This window comes from Haplochromis burtoni, unplaced genomic scaffold (genome assembly GCF_018398535.1).
Source record: "Haplochromis burtoni strain Fernald_Lab_line unplaced genomic scaffold, NCSU_Asbu1 Contig_276, whole genome shotgun sequence".
In the NCBI taxonomy this organism is placed as follows: Eukaryota; Metazoa; Chordata; class Actinopteri; order Cichliformes; family Cichlidae; genus Haplochromis; species Haplochromis burtoni.
In genome coordinates, this window is record NW_024582637.1 from 359255 (window position 1) to 383082 (window position 23828).

The 23828-nt window shown below is 40.3% G+C and overlaps 2 protein-coding genes across 5 annotated transcripts in view; one reads left to right on the forward strand and one right to left on the reverse strand.

Moving 5' to 3' along the window:
* Positions 1–30: 30 nt before the first annotated feature.
* Positions 31–11144, forward strand: si:dkey-98f17.5 (uncharacterized protein LOC569123 homolog). The gene is made up of 12 exons (XM_005940166.3): positions 31–208; positions 1417–1528; positions 3129–3222; positions 3953–4007; positions 6551–6691; positions 6818–6978; positions 7061–7159; positions 7502–7647; positions 7770–7941; positions 8052–8164; positions 9145–9232; positions 9608–11144. The coding sequence occupies exons 1-12, from the start codon at positions 97–99 to the stop codon at positions 9659–9661; spliced, it is 1347 nt and encodes a 448-aa protein (XP_005940228.2). The 5' UTR covers positions 31–96; the 3' UTR covers positions 9662–11144.
* Positions 11145–12413: 1269 nt separating this feature from the next.
* Positions 12414–23828, reverse strand: part of LOC102302289 (apoptosis inducing factor mitochondria associated 3) — an 18084-nt gene continuing 6669 nt past the window's right edge. Inside the window, exons 3-21 of one of the 4 annotated variants that reach the window (XM_005940163.2) lie at positions 21756–21969; positions 20496–20605; positions 19580–19689; positions 19435–19479; positions 19251–19347; positions 19009–19121; positions 18467–18553; positions 18227–18318; positions 18001–18131; positions 17491–17606; positions 17165–17236; positions 16778–16841; positions 16588–16664; positions 16395–16512; positions 16194–16292; positions 15908–15983; positions 15672–15776; positions 13805–13825; positions 12419–13660 (exon numbers count right to left, since the gene is read on the reverse strand). In XM_005940163.2, the coding sequence (XP_005940225.1) occupies positions 13618–13660; positions 13805–13825; positions 15672–15776; positions 15908–15983; positions 16194–16292; positions 16395–16512; positions 16588–16664; positions 16778–16841; positions 17165–17236; positions 17491–17606; positions 18001–18131; positions 18227–18318; positions 18467–18553; positions 19009–19121; positions 19251–19347; positions 19435–19479; positions 19580–19689; positions 20496–20605; positions 21756–21969 (1790 nt within the window). In that variant the 3' untranslated portion in view covers positions 12419–13617. Of the gene's footprint in view, positions 13826–15671; positions 15777–15907; positions 15984–16193; positions 16293–16394; positions 16513–16587; positions 16665–16777; positions 16842–17164; positions 17237–17490; positions 17607–18000; positions 18132–18226; positions 18319–18466; positions 18554–19008; positions 19122–19250; positions 19348–19434; positions 19480–19579; positions 19690–20495; positions 20606–21755; positions 21970–23828 lie in introns of all 4 variants that reach the window. The other 3 variants (XM_042227682.1, XM_042227681.1, XM_005940164.2) reach the window with 3 other exon arrangements.

Below are 23828 nucleotides of genomic sequence, written 5' to 3' on the forward strand. Positions count from 1 at the left end.
TTCTTCAGGACATAACGGTGTTTGTGCAACCCTGAAACCCTTCCCCGTGTGGTGTAGGAAAGGGCAGAGAAGCGGGTTCCCCTGGCGTCGTTAACCATGTCGGGTAGAAAGCCCCGGTCTGTGGCAAACCCTCTGGAGTCTGCGATCACCACACCGAGTGAGAGGATACTGAAGGAGTGCCACAATCTGTATGTGGACAGCGAAAACGGTAAACAGTCGATAATCTGGATTAAGGCTAAAGCAAAGTTAGGACCGCAAAGTAGAAACCAGCCCGCCCTGGCTGTGGTATTATGGTAACCGAGCTGTGCCACTGCTGAAGCCCCCGACTGAAGTTTATGTGGACTTAAAGGTGTAATGCTGCTTGTTTAGTGTGTGTGTCAGTCTGCAGCAGCTGCTAGTGTGTGTCAAACACGTGACGTTGAACATCTCAGAGGCTCCTCTGCAGCCTCGCTGGGCAGTGCCCCATCTGACTGTATGCATTGATGCAAAATCACATACACATAGATACATAGAAACTTCATTGATCCCAGAAAGAGGAACATAATTAAAGTGCCGCAGTCGCATAGTGACGGCCTTATACTGTAAGATATTACAGTTAAAAAAATCAACAATTTAATAAGAGAGCCTCCTGTAGTGTGCTTTTTATTAATGGGAGATTATTATACCCTTCTGGGGTGCAAGCAGAGAAAAGCAGAGAGAATATCAACTTGTTTTCTAGAAGGTAAACATTTGGAAAGGTGTGGTGTCACGAATAATCCTGTAGCTCATTTTAGTTACCTTGATCACCATGTGTCCTTTAAAAAAAAAAACTTATTATAGTGTAATAGCTAAATAAAAACACAGGCTTGTATAATTTGTTATATGTCAACCTTTGCCCTCTCTTCCCCTTCCTTAAGAATAACTTGAGAGATAACAAATGAGAGATGCCTCTAGACCTTTGTATTGTATGTCAAAATCAAGTAGATATATTGGAATTACATTTCTAAAATAAATTTTTGCTCCAAAGAGGAAAAAACCTTAGAATTTATGTTCATTCTTGGGAGGCTGATTTATAAAACAAACATACACATTGTGATCGCATGGGGTTAGGGTTCAGGTAACTTAGACTTCAGAGGTTTAACATAGTAGAATTGTACTTTAAGCATAACTGTCTTGGAGGTCATGCCAGGCAACAGGCATCAGTTTATTTACTGAGAAGAGTTGTGAGGGAGGACAAGTGGTAGTCATTTCATCTGCCACTTTGTAAAATTTTCCTCTACCTACTCTTTAACCATGTACGATTAACTATGCATCTGTGCAGGCTTACTATTTACTCACAACTACATTATTTTATTTTAAAACCAGTCTAGAGCATCACAGTACAAAGGTACCACTTTAGTCATTGCATGTCATGATTGTGTTGTGTGTGTTTTTCAGGCTTGGTAAAAATTGCCAGCAGCCTGGGAGTCCGTCTTCTGCCTCCCAGAAAGAAGATCATCGTGATGATAATGGGTAACCACTCTGCAGGAAAGAGCTCCTTCATTAACTGGTATTACTGATACTTCTTATTGTTGTTGTGATCTAATAACGCTGCCTGACCATCACATGCTCTGCTCTATGTTTCAAAGAGAGACTGGTGTCGAGAACATCCTGTTCACACATGACTTTTTGAAAGCGCTTTGTGGTTTGAATGCAGCCCAGTTTTGCCCCAGGAAGTGTGGATTTACAAAAGAAAATGGGGAAAAAAACAGGTGTAATTTGTTATTTTGTATGTCAGTTAAATCTTTTGTCATCATCAAAGTTTTGTCCTCTTTTGAATAAATGCTGGGTAGGAAATATGTATGCTGTAGGATTAGTGACCTTTAGGCTACTCCCTTATTCGCGTCACCACATTGGGTGGATCTGCATATTTGAAATGCAGATCGAGGCATACAATGACACTGTAGTACTGTCCCACATCCGTGCTAAAAGAAAGAGCATCAAATCACCATTAATAAATACCATATGTACTGAATCAAATATAAACAATATGTGCAGACATAAGAAGGAGGGTCTTTTCTGACACAAGCCTTCCTGGGATTTGTGTCTCCTCCTGTCCTTGAACTGGGGACCTTTCACAATCTGGGAAAAACTTCCTCTTCCTCCTTCTTCTTCTTAAGCTTCTTATTTTCCTCTTCTCCTCCTTTTCTTCCTTCTCCTCCTCCTGACCCTTCAGGGGTTGCCAAAGCAGATTATCTCCCTTCCCGACCCTATCCCTAGCATCCCCCTCTGTCACTCCAGCCAACCATGAATAAAATGTACAACTGCATAAATATAAAAGTCTTCCAACATGTTTCATGGTTGCAAACACAACCATGTACATCTTCTGTGGTCTTCCTTGTTTCCTTTACAGACAGTTTAGAATAATCAGTAACCCAACATGCTTGTCTGTGGTCTGTGTGTGGAAGCCCCAGTACGCAAAGAGAACCCACCCAAGCCCCAGCTGGCCAATAGATTCAAACTCGGGACTTTTTATGTTGTGAAATGGCAGAGCTAACCACTGCACCACCGCGCTGCCCCTGATTCTAACTGATCTGACATATTTTAGAGAGAGGGGGCTTTCTGCTGACAAATTGGTTAAGGTGACATTTTTTTTCTATTGCAATATTTGTCAATTTGTTAAATCTTTCAAGATTCTTATATACTCATCTTTGCTAATGTTGAAGATGCTCTTAAGGTCATCACTTTGATTATTACTGCTTAGAGATTGCAAACTGGTTCGAGGAGTGTTTTTCTACCTGACATTTGTTCTCTAGTCTCTTGATGTCCAAATTCTGTAATATCCCACTGATCACACAATTACATCCTTTTAAACAAGCCACAAGCTATATTATTACAGATGGATGGGTGGGTGGGTAGGTAGGTAAATTATTCTAAACATTAAAACATGAAAGAATGAAATTAGTTTCTTGTGGATAAATCAAATTTACCAAGCAAAAATTCAAACAGTGCATTGTTTGAGCTTCTTAAAATGTTAGGATTTGTTTATTTTCCCTTTGATTGTAAACAGAATCATTTTGCAGCGTTTTCTCACATGTAGCTTTCCGCAAGAATTGAGGCGTTGTTGCTTTAGCTCTTTCTCACTTTTGATGGCGTTATTATCTTTCTAGGTATGTTGAAGAGCACATACAGAAAACTGGGGTGGCCATCGAAACGCAGGGGTTTACCTTCATCACAAGTGGACGCAAAAGAGAATCTCTGACGGTAAGATCAGCGCGGACACGGCCGGCATGTGCAGCTGTGCCACGAAAAGATTTCCCAGCCAGAGCTTAAAAAGGAAAATTGTGACAGTTAACTCTTTTACTTCAGTGCAATCCTTTAATTTTGTTCTCAGTATTTGTTAAGAAGCTTGTTTTTATATTCAGCTATCACCTTTTAGTTTTGTACTCAAGGAGATGTTGCGATTGTTTGACTTCAGTAACATGAACTGAAGCTGCAGTCAGTCATAAAGGCTGATGAAGCAGGGTGTTTGATGTTGGCATTTATGTAAGGCACTCCCTCAGCCAGTGGTGATTTCTCATTCTATATGCTGCTCCACTGAGGGGCTTTGTTGTGTATGCACACACACACACACACACACACACACACACACACACAGAAACATCTTTGCAGCATGAGAACAGGCTTGGGAGACACCTTTCTCTCGGTCGTCTCTGATATCCCTTCCCTCTGCCTCTCTGTTCATATCCTGATGTGGTGAAGGGTAGGAGTATGAATAATACATTTGGAGTGTAGGACTGCAGAGTAGAAGGATTATCTCCAATGTGCAGGAAGAGCTAAGGCGTGCACGCTGAGCCGCAGCACACCAGCTCGTGCAAAGCACCAAGATGAGAGAGGACTCTGTTGTAGAGGGGCGGGAAAGACTGCAGGGAAAAAAAATGCAGGTTTGTCTCGTCGGGTTGTTTCTAACACTGTCCTGTTAACTCTTTCGCAGGGGAATGCAACGCTGCATCTCTATCCTCACTTTCGACCGCTCCTGGAGTTCAAAGGTAAGACTTTACTTCTTCAACTCTTTACTATACTACATTTTCATGCTCTCTCAGTGAATGTGCAGATAGTTCCTTCTGTGAAACATTAGATTTGATATATATTCCACGTGCGGGTAAACAGTAAAATCTTGGGGCTTTGCATCTCTATGCCTTTGATCGTGATATTTCTATGCTCATTGATGAAAATCATCACCAATCAGTCTCTACAATTAGCAAATTATTGGAATCGAGAGTTAAAACTGCAGGAGATGAATGTAATCACAAACTGCAGAAAGGTAGCTGTACCTTTGAGGTTTAAGATAAGGCTCTGCTGGTGGCTAATGAATATTTACCTCTGGATGCTGCTGATCAAAGTCGGTTTTAAAGACGCGTCGTGATCTGTAACATCACAAGAATGTCTGCCTGTTTAATGCTCGGTTACTCGTGGGCTGTTATTAATCCTTATCACAGGCTTCTGTGATTTAAGGTTGGGTTTAGGTCCTTCACCTTGATGACTCAATAGTGAGTCATAAACTTGATGATAAATCGGTCCGGACTCCTGTTTTCTTCTTCTCACACACGTGCGGCGCTCTGATATTGTTTTAAGACAGTTTTGCTCAGATCTGTGCGTCAGCAGCGCTCTGGATACGCCACCGGACGGCCGCTGTGAACGTGGTGATCGTCTACACAGTCTGGGTGTTGCCTGCTGGCTGAGTGGGGGTGTGCAGCGGAGGGTGGGGGAGTGTGTTTGAGTGTTGACAGGCAGTGTGTAGAGAGTGGGGGTTCACTGGGTGCGGACCAGAGCGAACACTGTATGGCGTATGAGTCACACGCCCCATCGGCAGCAGTGCAGTTTAGTCAGAAGGAGCTGCTGAGAAATGTCACAGCTATTAGAGACGGCACAGCCCAGACTCCAGCAGCAACAGATTCGCTCCGCAGGCCCGAGCCTCGCAACAATCTGCTGCTGGAATACAAGCAGGATTTTTCTTTTCAATTCATTTAAACTTTATCGTCATCGTCGCCGCCGCCTGTGGAAACCAGCTGTATGAGACATTTGTTTACCTGTCACAGCAGCCGAGGATGACTCATCAGAAAAGCTCCATATATCCATACATGTGGGAGCAGCTGCTGGCTGCACACTTTGGTCTCCTTTGGGATGTGCTTCTTAATTTGGCTTCATACTTAGATCTTTATGTGTCTGTCTTATCAACCTGTTGTCATGGGTTTAGCCTGTATGCTTTGTGGGAACTGACTGCTTTTGCTGCACATTAAAAAATAATCATATCCGCTGGTTAATCAAGGTCTTTGGCTTCTCAGATTCCTGTAGAAGTATTTGCACCATGTCTGCTTTCACCTGTTCAGCTCAACAATTTCTTTTTTAGTCTTGGTCGATGCAGCGTTATTGCAGCCTTTGCCCTTTTCCTTGTGCACATGATCTCCTGCACGGTCTTCTCAGTTACAGTCAGTTCAGGAACTTAGCGCACATTGGCAAGTATAACTCTCATTTTCAGCTGGCAGAACTTTTTTTCCTTTCCTGCACGGATCGATGTATCTGTCCCCGTTTGTGCCTGTTTATTTAGGATTATATGGAATAGCTGAAGTGCGGTCTTGCAGCGCTCTAAATTAAAGCTACTTTATGAAATCCGCACACACCTAAACACAAACATACATATTTTTAATGTTTCTTTTGCACAGCAGGGATATCTCGGTACTCAGAGACTTTTCTTAGGCGTGTGATAAGAGGCAGATCTATTGATATTGTGGCCATGCTGATGTGGGAGAAACATGAGGGAATGCTAATGTGCCAGAGGAGCAGTGGCTCTGCTCACTGCAGCACAAGGATGCGATTTGTGCTGGCTGTTGACACCTGCCTCTTTGCATGAAACGGCCTCAGTGTCATCCCAGGCCTCCCTGGTGTGTGTGTGTGAGTGTGGGTCGGCGTGGGAGGGGTTACTTTGTCACTAGTAGGGATGCATCTCAATAGTGATCCTGTTCTATTTAAGGGGAGGGGGGGGTGTTCTTATGTGTGGTGGTTGTGGTGGATTATCGTAACCTCTCAGTGCGTTGCCTCACAGTCGTTCTTCACTGGCTAGCTTTATGTCCCACGCCCCACACTAAAGCTGCCAGTTGAAGAGCTGTTGTGTGTAACCATGACAACAAAGCTCTCCACAGAGGGCAGTGAGGAAACAGAGGCCTCGTTAATATTTTCATGATTAGAAAAACAGAAATAAAGTTTCATGTGCGAGGGTGCGGCTGCTGTATCATCGTCACAGGACGTGAACGTATCTTTTCACACGTGCACAGCTGTGTCTGTGAAGAATACGATCGTTTTGGAGTTAAATTATAGCTGCCGTCCCCAAAATGCAAAGCTCTTAGCATAAAAGTTGCCTTGAGATCTTGTTGCTGATCTCCCTCAGGCTTCCAAGTATTGACCGCACTGCGGCTTCCTGTAGCACACAATATTATAGCCATTAGAGGCGACATTTTCCTGCATGGACTGAACTCGTTACCTTAGTTACTGTGTCTTTATCTTTTTGCACATGCACGCCATCTCTGTTTTCCAGGTGTTACTGACTACCTATCTGCTGAGATCTCCACCTCCAAGCAGAAGAAATTCAGCCTGGTGACTTTCGTGGACACTCCGGGTTTGGTGGACGGGGACATGATCTACCCTTTTGATGTGAATAGCGCCATCACTTGGTTGGGTGTGTCCTTTAGCTTAAACTTGTCTCTTCAGTGGTGATCTGTCTTCTTCTTCTTCTCCTTTGTGTCTACTGTACAGCTGATGTACAGCTGCAGGAATGTAATAAATGCTTTTTTTCTCTGAGCAGGAGAACAGGCAGACCTGATATTTGTGTTCTTTGACCCGATGGGCCAAGCGCTTTGCAAACGCACGCTCAACATTGTGGAGAAGCTGAGCCAAAAATGCGCAGACAAGCTGTTGTTCTACCTCAGCAAGGCAGATGAAGCTGGGAAGGAGACAGACAGACAGGTCAGTTTACCTGATTTGTATAATTTATTTTTGTTTCAAAGAAAGTTGAACCTGTGAGATGAACTTTTTTTTTTCTCATCAGAGAGTGATGATGCAGATAGTCCAAGAACTGTGCCGCCGTCCAGGTCTTAACAAATGTGGCTTTGAGATGCCAACAATATACATCCCGAACCCACAGAAGGTAAAATGATCTGTGTTGGTTACTTTAAACTGCTGTGTTTGTATAAAAATTACTTCTGGTTGTGCAAATATTATAAACCACGGCAGTGCAGTTATCGCTGCACCATCTTATGATCTACAACCACGAAGCGTGCGTGGTAGATTTGTGCATCCCTCAAGACCTCCGCTTCATTTCTGCTGAGCGAGTGCAGCTTCACTTTCTGCCAAGTCCACAAGGCTGTCAGTCAGAATGCCCTCAGGATTTGTCATGGAACTTTCCAGACCATCCTTTATTGAGATGTGCAGAGTGTGTTTCATGTTCAGTCCAAATCTGACGTGTTTACGAGCTGTTTGTCTCATGTAGCCGAGCAGGTGTGTGAACCAGATCGATGGCGTTTGTCAGACCATCGAGAAGACCATTAACCAGGCTGTTCAGAAGACACTGAATCAGCTGGAGAAAGATTCTGACCTTATTTGTTCCACTATCAGCAGCAGACTAGAGCAGGACAGGTATGACCTCTTGCAGCCTTGATAAAACATATTATGTGTACACTGAGCAGATAAGCATCACCAGATACTATCAGTTGTGGAAAATGTATGATAGCACATTATTGTTATGGTTGTGTACACAGGGCTGATGTGGCTTGCAACAAAAGCATCCGTCTTCATTCATTCCTGTGCGGTGCTTTGGGTGTTTTCCTGCCTTTACTCTTCATCCTCAGTTTTATTGTGAGCACCTTATCCAAAGAGCAGCTGGAGGAGCTGTTGGGTGAAGGTGCAACTCGAACCATCACTATCTTCACAGTAAGTGCTCTGAATGAATATCAGTTTCATAATATTTCATTAATTACTTCATTAGTGACTTAACATAGTGTCCTGAGCTCTCTGACTGTCTATTACTGTGTGTCTGAAAGGGAATAGTGATGTATTTATGGGACTGGATACCTGAAGATGGGCAAGTAGTCTTTGTCATCATTTTTGGGGCTTTTTGCTACCTCCTGCTTTTCCTGGCAAAGTATTTTGCAGGGTAAGTGTGGCAAAATGCAATTTAACTCGTAGAGATTAATTAAACAGATCGATTTTGTTCATATTGACATGACAGCATCACACAGTTGCTGCAGATTCGTCAGCTGCACGTTAATGATGCAACTCTCCCGTTCCGCCACATCCCAAACAGATAGTGATCTGATCAGTAGTGATCATTTTCACACCCTGAATTGCAGCATCAGTTTTTGGTTCTTAGCCAACAAGAATGGTACCTGGTGTGGTCTTCTGCTCCTGTAATGTTAAAAGCAGATGGGTTAGAGAGCATTTAGAGATGCTCTTTTGCTCACCTTGGTTGTAATGACTGGTCATTTGAGTCACTGTTACCTTCCTTTTTGGTCATTCTCGTCTGATTTATGACATCAACGAGGCATATTCACCCACTGGATATTTCCTCCTTTTCTGACCATTCTCTGTAAACCTTAGATATAGTTTTGTGGGAAAATCCCAGTAGATTAGCAGTTTGAAATATTCAGACCAGCCTGACTGGCACCAACCACAGTTCATGTGTGCGTTCAATGTCACTCGATCAAGCAGTAAACGAAACAGGGACTGGTTCATTCAAATTTTCAATTTCTTTGTAGTTTTCTGCAAACGGTTTTTCTATTTTTCTGTCCTTTTGAATGCTCTTGATGGTTGAATAAGATCATTATAAGATCGCAAGGGCCTTATGTCGTATCAAGACATTAAAAAGACTCCTTTAACCCTTTAAAGAACTAGGCCTGAGAACCGGCCTGTATGATACGCTCAAACATATAAATCACATTTCTTCCCCCTTCTGATGCTTGGTTTGAACTTTTTCATTTTAATATCAACTTGACCTTGTCTACATGTCTAAATGCATTAAGTTCCTGCCATTTAATTGGCTGGTTAGTTTTGTGTAATGAGCAGTTGAACAGGTGTAGACTGTACATGCAATTACAAACACGAGTATTTTAATGCTGTCATGTTCTTCATTCTCAGCCGGAGGAATAAGACTCTGACGAAGAAGGAGAAGAGGACGATGGCAGAGTACAATGATTACATCCAAGATATCGTCAAGACTAAGAAGGTTAGATGTACATTTTGTGTCCTTATGCTCTCTTAACTAAGTTGTTTTTTTCATTTGGATTGTGCAAATCTAAAGGCCACAGTAATTAAGTATTTTATTGATTTGTTATTGGTATAAAGGAAATTACTGCCAACTCTGCTGCTTCCCTTCATTTTATGGAGCTTTTTAGTGTTGATCGGGTTTTTTTTAAGTGAGCTGACTGCTAACTAAAAACTAGAATGCTTCATAAGGTAGTAAACTATGTCAGTGTTGTGTTTTCAGCTAGTTTAGCTTCCCTCGCTCGGCCCAAAAAGAAAAGAAAATCAGTTCATGCGTGTTGTCAATTTATTAAACATCAGGATTGTGAATCTCACACAGGTAACTTTTTTTCCACAGAGTAAATTATATGAATGGTACCTCCAGCAGTGTGCAGCAGAATATGACCTCTGACCCTGGGTAAGCTGAAGACACTTTGCACCAGTACCTGTAAGCTCGCAGGTGTAAGCTCTAAATCAGCCGAGATCACTGCCAGCAATTATCATCTCAGCAGCTGATTTAAAAAGTGCCTTTATTACTAATTATTGGAGAAGCTATGATTGTAGTCGTTTAATGAAAGTCAGACTGTGACTGGATTTTTTTTTTTTTTCATAGTCTATGGGTAATTATTGCGAGAAAAATATGAAATGTTTACAAATTACAAATTTTGAACTTGGGGCTGCCTTTACCAGCAAACACATTTTCACGGTGTCCTCTATAAAGTTAGTTCTCATTGTTGTCATGTGATCGGTCTTTATATCACACTACACTGTCCTGAGCGCAGTGTTACCAGAATGTGTTTTAAGCAATAGCTACAATAACCAATGCTGTGATTAAAGCCTGGGCATTATAGTTGGACATCTGATAAAAACATGTTTATTGCGTTGAATCCTTCTCTTGCTTCCAAAGAGCCAATCACGTATTTTTATATATAAATCGTTGTCGTGTAATCATTGTTAGATGTTCCACAGACTTTAAGTACAGCACAGTACGGTGGCCTAGAGGTGCCACACACAGCAGCAAAAAGAAACATTTGACGGGAAAGTTGGTGACAACATTTCTTGTTTGTGACCGGATAAAATTCAAGTTCCTGGGAACAGGTTGACTCTATCATTATACGAGCATGTTTGCCCTACCCCCTGTAGAAACACAATATTCCCATTGTTCAAACCAACAGAGGATATTGTATATTTTGGCCTTGTGCCACCATTGTAATGATTTACATGATCCAGTCAAAAGGCTGGATTGGCCTTTTGTTCCCGCCTTACGTTCCTGTCCGCTCTCTACTCTTCTATCAAATAGAGGCTATAAAAATGCCACCTAGAAATCCTTGCTGAGGATCTGCTTTAGCTGCGAATGGTCCCATGGTGGGGATTGTAGCTCTCAGCATAACACAACCTCATCTCTTTGACCATATTTCTTTTAAGTGGGCCTCAGGGCTTTCAAGTAAGGTTTTTATATAAAAGTAGCAAAGAAGCTGGAAATCCCTCCCGACTGTAGCCGGCGAACTTGATTTTGTCCAGTCACAATAAAAAATGTTGCCCCAACGCTTCTGAGAAAGGTGAGTTTTATTTTTTTTTGTAATGTTTTTTGTTTGTTTGTTTGAAGTTTCATTCAGTTCTTGTTGTAGTTTTTGTTGTGTTTTGCACCTCAGGGACACCATAGTACAGTGCGCTGTCAGGTACCTCTTACTTGTGTTAATAAGCACTGAATCCTGCCGGTCCGTTATTGATAGATGTAACTAGTGACACCATATACTGCCTTCACCACACTGTTTGTAGATGTATTTATCAGTGTTGACAGATGTCAACATGTGAGGTGCTTTTTCTTAGAGATGCACTGATCCAATGCTCTACATTACCATTAGAGCTGCTTTTGAGGTTTTCTTTTTTTTAATTGCAGTGACTGATATAAATAAACCTCTAACATTAGCGAGCAGGTTAATCGTTCACATGAAGATGGTTATCAGCTCGATAAGTTAACTCACAATTTTTCTACATGGCTACGAATGTGTTTACATGAACTGCATCTGATCAATCTGTAACAGCAGATCTGTCCGTTTTATAGGCTGATTTTACAATGGGAGGTAAAACTATAATATTAGAACAATATGAAGCAGTCAAACACACACAACACTGGCTGAAAGCAGAGTGTGTGTACGTAATAGAAAGATTATATTATTAAAAGGCACTTTGTGAAGAATTTTGGTCAGTAAGACTGGAAAAGCACTACTACATTAATAAAGCCTAGCCGATTGAAAGCCAGAAAGGAAAGTTGGTATAAATGCTGACTGTGTAAGTCAACAGACATACTAGTATTACAGCTCTATTGCGAATAAACAGCCACAGTAAATTGTGGATGAGATGCGTGTGAGGCAATTGTTGCCTTACTCTTTCAGCTGCAGAAAAAATATGAAAAACAGGTCAAATATAGATCTAACTTAGCTGCAAATGAGGTCCACATGCACAAATATGTGCCCTGTTTTACCATCCTATATGAAGGAGTCTATATCTATATTCCTTATTGATGCTAATGACAGAAAAACTTACTCTTCCAGGAATGGTGATACTATTTTCTGCTCCAGAGCAGATTAGCTGTCTGGCATAAGTTTCTATGGTTATATATCCCAGAAAGATGTGAACTGCCTTTGTAATGCACAAAACCCAGGCCTAAACTTGAAGTTACCTGGCTAAGATGAAATCTTGCTTCATAATACATGATGCACTGAAAGAGTTGGTGGCAAAAGCACTGAGTTGACATTTCAGAATTTTTATCAGAATAGAGAAGTTGGATCGGTGCATCCTTACTTTTATCCAAGCCTCCAGGCTATTTGCAATATAGTTGTGGACACTCCCAGTTTGTTTGTTTTTTAATGTTAGATGGCTCACAATTCAGATTTTTTATATATATAGTTGTGAAACTTCATTTATAAATTCTGTGAAATGTTTGTGCTACTGCATGAAATCTAGACTCAAGTGATTTCATCTATATTTTTAATAACCATGAATCAAAGAATGAAATCTGTCAAGAAAAACATGCAAAAACTACGCTCTGTCACCTCTTTGGAAATCATTAAACATTTTTTTAAACCTGTTACACTTTTTTTTTTTTCCAGTTAATACAGTCAAGAACAGACATGCAAATAACAAGTAGAATAACATGAAAAATAAAATGTAACATAAAGCAGTTATTGTTGGAAGACTTTTATTTCAAAGTTTAGTTATAAAAATGCCATTCCAGACATCTCTGCAGGGAGAACAATGCCTTTTTAATCGCTTTGTTGACGTGTGTGTCAGAGCTCAAGTGTTTCGGGATCTGCGGCACTCCAGGATGCAATCAAATATCTGCTTTCTATCATGAAGCGCATTGCAAGCTCTGAACCACTGAAACTGCAGTAACTGTGAGGAAATATTTAAGCAACAAATTCAATTTTTCTGCTTGCAGAGGGACCGGCAAACCCAGGCCACAATCCTCAGTTCCCTGAGTTAGTAACAAACAACGTCTCTACAGGGGTGACGGCTATGCAAAATAACCTTAAGCTACTATTGCTCACTATTCATTTCCGAGGGGTTATACCTACTTGTTAGAAAATACACGAATCTACAGTGCAAGCACTAGTATGTGATCAAAGAATAAGAATTCCATTTGTGCACTCTACTAGCAAGGCAACCATAACAGAGAGGTAAGCTGTGAGTCTAACCATTATAATAAATCACAAATTAACGCTGCGAGTGAGAGTTGGTAAGTAGGTTAAAAGCTGCATTCAGGCTTGTGCTGAAGTGGTAACACAGTTTGTTTTTATTGCAGATTTAAGCTTTGCTCATGTGTCTACATTAAATTTTTTTTTTACTATTTGGGGCTTAATTTAACTCCTGTTATAGCAAGTTATACCATGCAGATCTACGGCCTGTATGCAAGCATACGACCACGTCTGTCATTCACTGGAAAATGTATGCTCTTATTTTGTTACAGTGCATTCAGGATTATAACTATTTACAATATTATCTGTACAAAAAAAACTCATTGCCCTTCCCTGGCTTCTTATAAACAAAGTGTACAGGTAGATACATCTTGCAGCAGCACAGAGGCTGATACCGGTATTGCTTCGTTGTGAAACAAGACAACATCGATAATAAAAGACCTGCCGACACAGTCGCTCAGTGTTTTCAGGTCGTGCGTGGCTCCTTTTGTTATTTTAAAGTATCTCTTAGGAGAAAAAGTGATGTCCTCAGGTAAGCATGTCCCAAACAGACAGTCATATCAGCAGGTTTGTGTGTGTTGTGAATAGACTGTGATAGCTGCTCAGTGTCTCAGCACCATGAGTGTCCATATGGAGGTGTCCAAAGGGACTGGGAACTTCAGATGGGAAGTCATTGAGAGCCTTTGTCAATCAACCAAGAAATGTCTCCAGTCCTAAAACACACACACATAAAATCCCATTACATACAAACAAAAACATGCCAACAAAATCACACGTTAGTTGATAAATTACAGCTCCCTGTGAGTGGCTGTTAATGCGTGAAGCAGAAAGGAGAAAAAGCAGATATTTTTCCATACTTGCCAAGTCGTGTTAACATCCTTCAGGTTTTTTGCAAGCATTATTAGAAACAGAAGACACAACAACAGTATGGTCACAAAAACAAGGAAAAAGTGGACACAGGATTCCAGCAACATCATTACGGTACGGTTTTAACCGTTTAACAGATCCAGCAGTTCCTAATAATAGTCAAGAAACTGATTTGTAAACCCTCTCACAGAGGCTCCTTAACCAGTGTGTGTAATTTCATAGTATTAATTGTGATTAAAGCTTTGTGTTACCATCACAGTTTTTAATCCTATAGCTGCACAGTCATGAAAAAAAAAGTTTTCACAGGACTTTCTGCAATCCTGTGAAACTCCAAGCACACCCCGTGATTCAGTAGTTTGTTGAACACCTTTAGCAGCAGTAACTTGAAGTAATCATTGTCTGTGTGACTATCTGATTTTTTCATCACCCCTCCAAAACTGTGCAAATAGTTGTTATGATGTGTTTGTGCTTATGTGCATTGTTTGGTTTTCACCAAACATGCTGCTATGCTTTATAAACAAACATCCCCACTTTAATGTGCTGCCCTGTTCTTTATTGAGAGAAGTTGGGTTTTTCTAGCAGCCCTTTTAAACAAATTCTAGTTGTTTGGTCTTTTTCTAGTTTTACTTAATATTATATTACTGTTAATGTTTACTCATAACAAAGAGCATCACAAGCAATTAATTCTTTTTAGAATTTATATACAGTTAAAGGCATAATAGTAGTATAATATTATATATCAATAATATTATTGGTGGTTAAAGTGAAACATGGAAATTACAACTGCTTAAACTATTTAAATACTTCATAACTATGCTGGTTCTTTCTTAAAATGCAAATGTACTCAGTGTATTTGCTATACAGTCAATGAATAGTTTGTTAGGTACACCTGTTCAACTGCTTGTTACACAAATGCCTAAACAGCCAATCACATCTCAACAACATAACGCATTTAGGCATGGAGACAAGATGATGCCAGATGGGCTGGTGTATTTCAGAAACTGCTGATCTGCTGGGATTTTCCCAAACAACCATCTCTAGAGTTTACACAAAAAACATCCAGAGGACAGAGGAAAATGACCAGACTGCTTCGAGTTAACAGAGAGGGAACAGTGACTCAAATAACCCCTTATTTCAACCAAGGTATGCAGTAGAGCATGAATGAATGCACAACACATTAAACCTTGGAGCAGATGGCCTACAGTAGCAGAAGACCACATACGGTGCCACTCCTGTCAGCTACAAACAGGAAATTGAGACTACAATTCATGCTCACCTGAGACACAATATTCACCAAAATTGAGCAATAGAAGAATGAAAGAACTTTGCCTGGTCTGATGAGTCTCAATTTCTGCTGCAACATTAAAATGGCAGGGCCAGAATTTGGCATAAAGAACATGAACACATGGATGCATCCTGCCTTGTATCAACGGTCCAGGCTGGTAGGGGTGCTGTAATGCTGTGGGGGATATTTTCTTGGCACACTTTGAGCTCCTTACTACCAACTGGGTACCACTGGGATGTGGTGGAACGAGAGATTCAACCTGGTGCCAGCAGGGTTTAACTAATTGTCAAAAGAGTGTATATAGTTAGTGGGGAAAATGTGTAATTCTTAAAATACAGTTTTAAAATATCAATAAATCATGTAAAATATCTAAATATATAATTGCTCTGTAGTGTGTTCAAATAAAACAATTTATTTGGCTCACAGAAAACTTCGTATGATTATAAACTCCATCTCTCACTGTGGTTTCTGTCAGATTGAAAACATTTGTCAGGTATTTCTTTAACATAAACCTTAGACACCAAAACTATTATTGTAACCACGACCAGATTCTGGTCCGGAAGGACACTTACTCTACATCTCGCTTCTTAATCGTCTTTCCGGATCCTAGGACCTCTGCCACTCGGGATACAATGGGATCATAGTTCATGCTGGCGACAGAAACCACCTCCTCACTCCTATAGATGGACCAGAGGAGGAAACAATGAGAAGGTACCTTCACAATAAAAGATAAATATTAGTTCACAATAGTTAAAGAACAACAACACACAAGCGTACTAAGATATCAGAAAAATTCTAGAAATCTTACCTTGTATAAAATGCTACAAAGCGCAGTTCATCCAGATCTCCTTGTATAATGACATCATCAAATCCGTCACCGTAACCTCCAGAAATAGAAACAAATAATCCGACTCAGGCCTAATTCTTGGCCACGGGCTTCATTTTTGTTCAGCTAGATGGCAGTGTAGTACCAACATTTCAGGGCACACGCATTTCCTCTCAGTCTCTGATCTTTTTTTCCACAGTCAGTCTTCCTCTTAACACAAATTTTCAGGCTAAAGCAAACACTAAAGATGGTTGGAAGGCCCGCCTACCTGCATAGCGTATGGTCTTCCCAAACATGGCTGACCAGAAGTAAGGCACGGTTTTGACCTCAGTGGCTCTGCCCATCATGCTAAGAGCTGCTACCTTTCCTGTTAGTGCCAGTGGAAACCGCAAACATTGACATAGTTGAGTTATAAAAGCCTTAGTTATGGAGTATGAATGCAGTCAAGAACATGCTACAACAAACTCACCGTGGACATGAGCCATTTGCCAGTGAGGGATGTTCACCTTCTTGTTGTTGCGTGGTTGGAAAGGAAACATCACCACATCTCCTCCAGCAAAGACCCCATCAACATTTGTCTGCATATTCTGGAAGAAAGATGGAAGAATTTAACGAAATGGGAGTCAAAGAGTTTAAGTGAGGCTCCAGGCTCTGCACAGCACCTTGTTTACAATAATGAAGCCCTTGGAGTCTAAGTGGATGCCGCTCTGTTTCAGGAACCCTGTTGCAGGAACGCTTCCTGCAGGAGAGCAGAGCAAGAGTGCAAAAACACACTTTTAATGTCACCAAAGTAATTTTTAGATAATTAATGACAGACAATAAGGACATATTCTGTATTATGTTTCATATCACCTGCTCCAATGACACACACATCTGCCCGCAGGACTTTTCCACTCTTCAGTACAACCTCTTTCAACTGTAACAGAGAAAAAACAGCTTGCAGTTATGTGCTAGTGTATCTATTGATACATTAACAACCCTCACGCAAAATAAATGTTAATATAAAAACTGGTCTTTTTATTCAGTTAGTTTTTTTACTGAGAAATGGGATTATACATGTAAAGTCACGGCGTCTCTCAAAGTTATTTAGATCATTTCCCCCAAGAGATGGATGCAATCTTCAATATCCCAAGTTCAGTGGACACAATGTCTATCTCCTTATCTGAGTTTTGCCACGTTATCAAACAAGAGACAATAGTGCGTCCGAGCATTGTGCTGTTTCTCTCACTTTCTGAATACCTGTCCATGATGGCCAACCATCTCTGACACCTCGTTCAGCATGTAGAATTTCACCCTGTTTGCCTCAAACAGCTGCGAAGACAAAACGGTTCTAGTGAATACTCGAAAACAGAGAGAGAAAAAGTTCACCGCTGAATTTTCATGTGTCTGCATGATCAATCGCCGCTAATGAGAAGATTTACACTCCCATTTGTGGCGCAGTATTGACCTGCGAAACATGATTTGCATTTTAACTAATAGTTTCCTCTCAGGGAGAATGCTGATGATAGAATTGTGAAAGTGCTTCATGTTCTGAAAAGCTTGATTTCCCAGGAGGGCGTCTCTACCTTCATTATGGCTTTCCCTACTTTCTCCCCGAGAGCTTTTTTAAAAGGGACCGACTCGATCCCGATGACAGAGACTGAGTGGGCCTTGTCAGTCAGAGCTGCAGCCACCTCCATACCTGCCGTCATAATGAATAAACAGCACTTAACATACACACTAGTTAATGCAGGATGACACAAAACAGTAATACAGTAAGAGTTAACACCTTTGGAAATGAGTGGACAATTTTTTTATATGCAAAGCTGTACTGTGAAAAAAACATGAGCAATGAATAGTAGTTAATATATAAAGAAATATATAATGTCTGAATTAATTAATATATAAATAAAACAATAAATGAAAAAATATAATATAATGTTTAAAAACTGTACAGTGTATCAATATATTCGTTTTATCTGTTAAATAAAAGATAAAAATTTGAATATCTGATACTTTTCTTTTCTGAGAAAATCTTTTTTTGCGAATTTAAATGTTATGAAAACAATATGTTTATAAATGTGTCTTTGTCTCACCCACAAATGACGTTCCCACAATCACTGCATTCTTGTTGTTGGCTAGCCTCGCTATGCTGTTAGCATCCTCGGGCGTCCTGAGGTGAAACACATTCCTGACATCTTTGCCCGTGTAGTTCATTGGTTTTGGTCTTTCAAGCAGGAACAGGAGCACAATCGGGTGTCAGTTTACTCATTTACATTCTCAGCTCTTTGGCATCACGAGAAAAGAATATTTTTTGCTTACTTGCTTCCTGTAGCAATAAAGAGTTTCCTGTACTCCATCCTCAGGCCATCTTCAAATATCACAGATTGTGTTTTCACATCTATTGCCACCACCTAAAAAAACACAAAACAAAAACAATGAAGGTGTAAATTGAAGTTTTCCTTCAGTTTCTTTTTTTAAAAACAATCCTAACAAAAAACAGATATATACATATCATTAAACATTAATGAATGATTAATTAAACATTTAAATATTAATCACCTCTTTCTCTTTGAGAAGTTCAATGTCATGATCTTGCAAGAAGTCCATGGAGCGCAGTCTCAGCTGCTCTGCCGTGCTCTCTAAGGACTGAGGGGTAGCAAGTTAGCACTGAGCAAAGGAAACAGTTGGAACAAAGTCTAGAAATGTCATTTAACCCTTTCATTCCCACGCTATTGCTCAAAACTGCAAAGTCACAATTAATCATATTCAGCCTGTTGTAAAAACACAACAGATCCTGCAGTCATTCTAGTCACAGAAGTAATAGGCAGTCTCTTTTTTGACTTGGCAGCCTTTAAAGTGTGTTCTTACACCAGATATGACTCAAAATCTTAGTCATATTTGGAATTATGAATTATTTATATATATTTTTTATGTACAAGCCATTTTCCTTTGCTTTGTTGGTTGTTCTGAAGTGTGTAGCTTTTCCTCAAAGAATTGTTTTAGCAGCGCTGACCACAGCAGCACCTCTGCAGTCTGTTATGTAACTTTGGTGGCTAAGTGAGGTCTATCTCATTGTATGTGTTCAGGGTCTGTGTACAAACCTTACTCAGTTTAGGCCTGTCATATGGAGGATGTTTGTCCATAGTGCACATGACAATGCGATCCGTGAAGCCCTCTTCCCTCAGTGTTTCTGCACACACCAAACCGGCTGGACCTGCCAGTAAGTTAACCAAAACAGATGCACATAACATTGCAAAGAAGAAACTCAAAGAAAGATGGAGTTATTTAGGGTCAGCTGTGAGACATAAAACAATAAAGAGGATATACACACACACACACTAACCTGAGCCAATAATGAGAACATGGCTGAATCCTGTGTTGGAGTTAATGACTGCTGAACATCGGGCCATGGGCTTTGACCTTTTCTGTGACTGAAGAGCCTGAAAATCATTAAAGAAAGATCCTAGGTCAATCAGGTGGTCAGCTGACTTTCCTGCATGAACTCTTCATCTTCTTCTTCGTGTTACCTGCTTGTTTGCCCGAATGATCACCTTGTCCTTTTCAACTCTGACCTGCAAACAGAATTATGTGATGTGTACACTTTTTGATGATCATTAAAAAGATGATTAGGCAGGAAATGTGTTAAGAGGTAGCACCAGTGTGGAAGGTCACCTGAAAGATGGGCAGGCTGTCCAGTCCAGGGAAGTCCTCAATGTCTCCTGTTGCAATGTTGAAACATGCACCATGCCAGGGACAACGCACATGTCCTTTGGACAGCACACCTGAAATAACAGCATATGGCCCATCCATACATTTTGTTTAGCAGTCTAAGCAGCGACATCCAGACATCTCATCCACTTCACACTCAACTGTCACTGCCTGATGAGGACAGAAGAATCACAATATCTGCAAGGACCAGAGATTTCATCCTGAGGCCACTAAATCAGAAACCCTCCATCACTAGTCTACACCTAGAAAATCCATAAAAGTCATGAACAGAATCACTGACAAAGAACAGTCCTGGTCTTTGAGTCCAGCTTTTACTGGTAACAGGTTTACTACTGGCAATGTGAACCAAGCTCTTGCTGTGGTTATACAGGAACTGAATGGCCCTTAGTTACTCCCTACCCTCAAAGCATTGCCCACAGGAAAAAACACATAGACTGGTTGAGCAAACAATCACGAAATCTATCATCATAGAGTGTCCTGGGGTTCATTATACTTACTGACATTCTCATGCTCAAACATTGTGTTTGTTATGGACAAACTGTGGTTAGCACATAAGTTTAGTAACACAGCACCACTCAGGTTCAGATCTGTCAGGCTGCCCCTCCCAGTCATACCCCTCCTGGTCACACTGTCGTTGCCAATATGAGTATTAAAGTCCTTCAGCAGAACACTTTTAAGCACCGCGCCAAGTAACTTCAAGAAAGATCAGTACACTTGATTGTCATTCAGCACAAACGATGGTCAGGACCTATTCCCCCACCTGAGGGTGCAGGGAAACAGCCTTCTCATCCACTGTGGAACACTATGTGCAGACATCGAACTCGCCCCGTCACTCCATAACTAAAAATATATATCTCACCTTTAACCAGAGGTGCTCCATAGTGTGGACACTTGTGGCCCATGGCTGTGAACTCCCCATGTTCTTTAATCAACAGAGCCCTGCCGCTTCCCAAATCAACCTCTCGCATTCTGTCAAGCACACAAAATAAAATGATAGTCAGATCCAGAGTAACTGGACAATGACACGCTTTCTGTAATTTTGCCTCTGTGCACCACTGCAGTGGATTTCAACTCAAACAGCTAAGATGTGATTGATGATGTGATTGATGTGTAAACTTTACTTTGAAAGGATTTTACAACCTCAACGCCAAAAACATTGGGACACTGTATAAAATGTAAACATAGAAATAAAGCACAATAATGTGCAATTCGCATAAATTGATATTTTATGAGATTTTATTCACAGTAAAATATAGAAGTTGTGATGGGGGAAACAAAAGGCTGGAAAAGTAAGGGGTACTTAATAGATACAGCTGGAGGAACATTTTGTAGGTAACTAGGTTAACTGGTAACAGGTCAGTAACATGATTGAGTGTAAAAAGATCATCTTTTAGAGACAGAGTGACATCTCTTTGGACTTCATATAGTCAGTCCTGGTGAACTATCACCACTATCATCAAGTTCTGGGAATCAAGTCCAGATCTTTCATCTGCTCAGTTTTTCATTAAATTACGTGGGAACTGGCCTCACCTAGTTATTAAACTGCTTGTCACTCAAGTGTCCAACCTATTTTTGAGCTTCTGAAAATCAGACACTATGTATAATAGATGTCTTTAATTCCTAAACAGTTAATTCAGTACTTCTGTTAAAGTTTGAGTTAAAGCAGAAAGTCTGCACTTCAGCCAAATTTTGATTAATTGATTTAAAACTCATTGTTTCATGTACAAAACTACAACACTATCCCAGTGTGTATGGCTATAACTGCATGTGTTTGGTCATGGATGCTTCTAACAAACAATTTCTGCACTTTAAACAGGAGGCACTGTATTTGTGCTACAACTATGCAGGTCACCTAAAAACACTAAAAACAAAGAATTCATTCATTCTGGGTGACCTCCAAACGTCCTCACAATTTAGTTCTTAACTACCATTAACGCTGGGAAATGAAATTTCGCCTTATCTTAACGGAAAAGGAAACACAATCCTGATCTCACAATTTAAGACAGTCTTACTTAATTCAATACTTCCCAAGCTTTACTTTCCTTCAGTATTTTATCATATTTAAAATGTGCATCAACAGGTAAGTGAATAAAAAAAAGCTGCGTGATCACGTTCTTACTGTCCATTTTCCAGATCTTTAACGTGGCACACAGAGGCCTCCACATAGTCCCGGGGTTTGTGGTAGAGAGGGAGCAGGGTGGAGTCATCGTCAGAGCCGTGAGCCAGGGCCCCGTTAGGTCTGCATTCAGCAAAGGGGCTCGCTTTGCCATTAGGCGACAACCCGTCCACCTCTTTTTCTTTATCCAGGAGAGAGAGTTCCACTTTTACTTCAACTGCACAGCAGAGACATGGCCCAATCAGAAAATGTGCGAAAACGCAGAGCTGAATAAATGCAGTTGATGCAGAATTATGGTGTGAAGGTTTAAAATGAAAATGATTTCAGGGGATATTGATGCTAACGATCACCAGTGGACTATCTTTATTATTCCATAAACCTGTTCTGTGCTATTTCATTTCTATCCTTCTCTAGAATTTATAGCAGCAATTGGCCTTACAGCCTAGAGAGATGTCTACAACCTTAGGACAAATTGACTCCGACATCCACAAAGCTCAAACAAATGAAAGCAGGAAGCATGTGCAACCCTGTCTTCTTTTTTTCTCTCCCTTCTAGTGCATACCTCTTATTCAGTTGTTTCTTTGGTGATGTGGTATAAAAATCCCCAAAATAGGGAGATAGTTTGACAATTTGCATTTAAATAAAAAAAAAAATCATCAGTTCATTCTCAAAAATACGATTTACCAGGTTGAAGAGGCTTTTTAAATGATGCTCATTAAATAATGCGATATTCATGGCAGCGGTGGAGATTTAAGTGCAGCTTCAGCTCTCCCAAGATGACAGCAAAAAATACAGACTGCAGCAGCACGGAGCACATTAATCTATGTATTTTGGAGCCACTCCGTTTTCTCTGATGCGCTGCTGTTTGCTTTGTATTTGCGAACATTAAGAAGCGGTTGTGTAACTCCTTTTTCACTGCAGCAGGCTTTATCTGTTCGGCTGGAAAAATGTGCTGATCATCCGGTTCTTACACAGTAATCTGGCTGGAATTTTCTCCTGCTGAGCAAGTCTTAATTAAAATCAATGGAAAATCATAGTAGTGAGTGCATTTGCAGGAGAAAAGAAAGAGAAAGCTTTCCACGGCTGAAGAGAATCTCCAGAAGCAGCTGTAATATCTGAGGCTAAATAAGACGTCGTCACACTGATGCTTCATTTGATCAGACTAAGTAGTTATCAGGGTTATAACATACATAAATATATTTGATCTAATTCTTGTAAGTTGCCCAGCACAGACTTACATTTACTCAGTAGCAAGCATGGCATAGATAATTATGTAAAATGTTCAGATTTTATATTTATTTTTTGTATTTCTTCACATTTTTAGGCAAATGAAGATGGTGCAGCAGTTTGTCTTTAAAGGCCTCCCTCCATCATAGACTTTCTAATGGTGCAAATTTACTCCCACTTTTTAATTACTTCTATATAAGTGTGAATAAATGATCCTCTACAGTATTTACTGTATATTTAGAGTGGGAGTCATCCTTATTTATAAATCATAGTATAAAGTATCCGAATAAGCTACTTTATAGGTTTCATGTTAATAATGTTCTTTTCCATCTCATGCTTTAACACGGCTGCCTGGGTAGAAGATGCTCTAAATCGCATTGTACATGTGTATAGTGACAATAATAATCTTTTCTATTCTTCTCATTCTATTAGAACTTGAAAGTGACTTCAGCCTTTGACCTGAGACATTTTTCCAGTGTAGATAGTAAATCTTTGTTGTGCATTGAGTGTGCATTAGTAGCTGGAGGTTACACTGTTATCAACACTTATTACTGTTCAGCTGCCTGACAGTCATCATTTACATACAACTAGAGTCTCTGAACAGATGATGAAATCTTATTCAGTGCACCTGAATGTGAAGTCGAGTATGTTATTAGAGTACCTCTTAGCAATGCCAACACTGAGGTGATGCATAAACAGATCTCACACATACTGTACACATGTCAGTTTTAGATATTTGTGTCTCAGTATGTAGTCCTTAATAACCAAAGACAGTAGGGAGAGCATTTAAATTCCTCCCACACACACACACACACACACACACACACACACACACACACACACACACAC

Excerpts from the sequence above, each read along its gene's own strand:
- si:dkey-98f17.5 (XM_005940166.3), top strand. The coding sequence starts at position 97 with ATGTCGGGTAGAAAGCCCCGGTCTGTGGCAAACCCTCTGGAGTCTGCG. Across the intron at positions 6,979-7,060 it reads GGAAGGAGACAGACAGACAG|AGAGTGATGATGCAGATAGT; the intron begins GTCAGTTTACCT and ends TTTTCTCATCAG. Across the intron at positions 9,233-9,607 it reads ATATCGTCAAGACTAAGAAG|AGTAAATTATATGAATGGTA; the intron begins GTTAGATGTACA and ends TTTTTTCCACAG.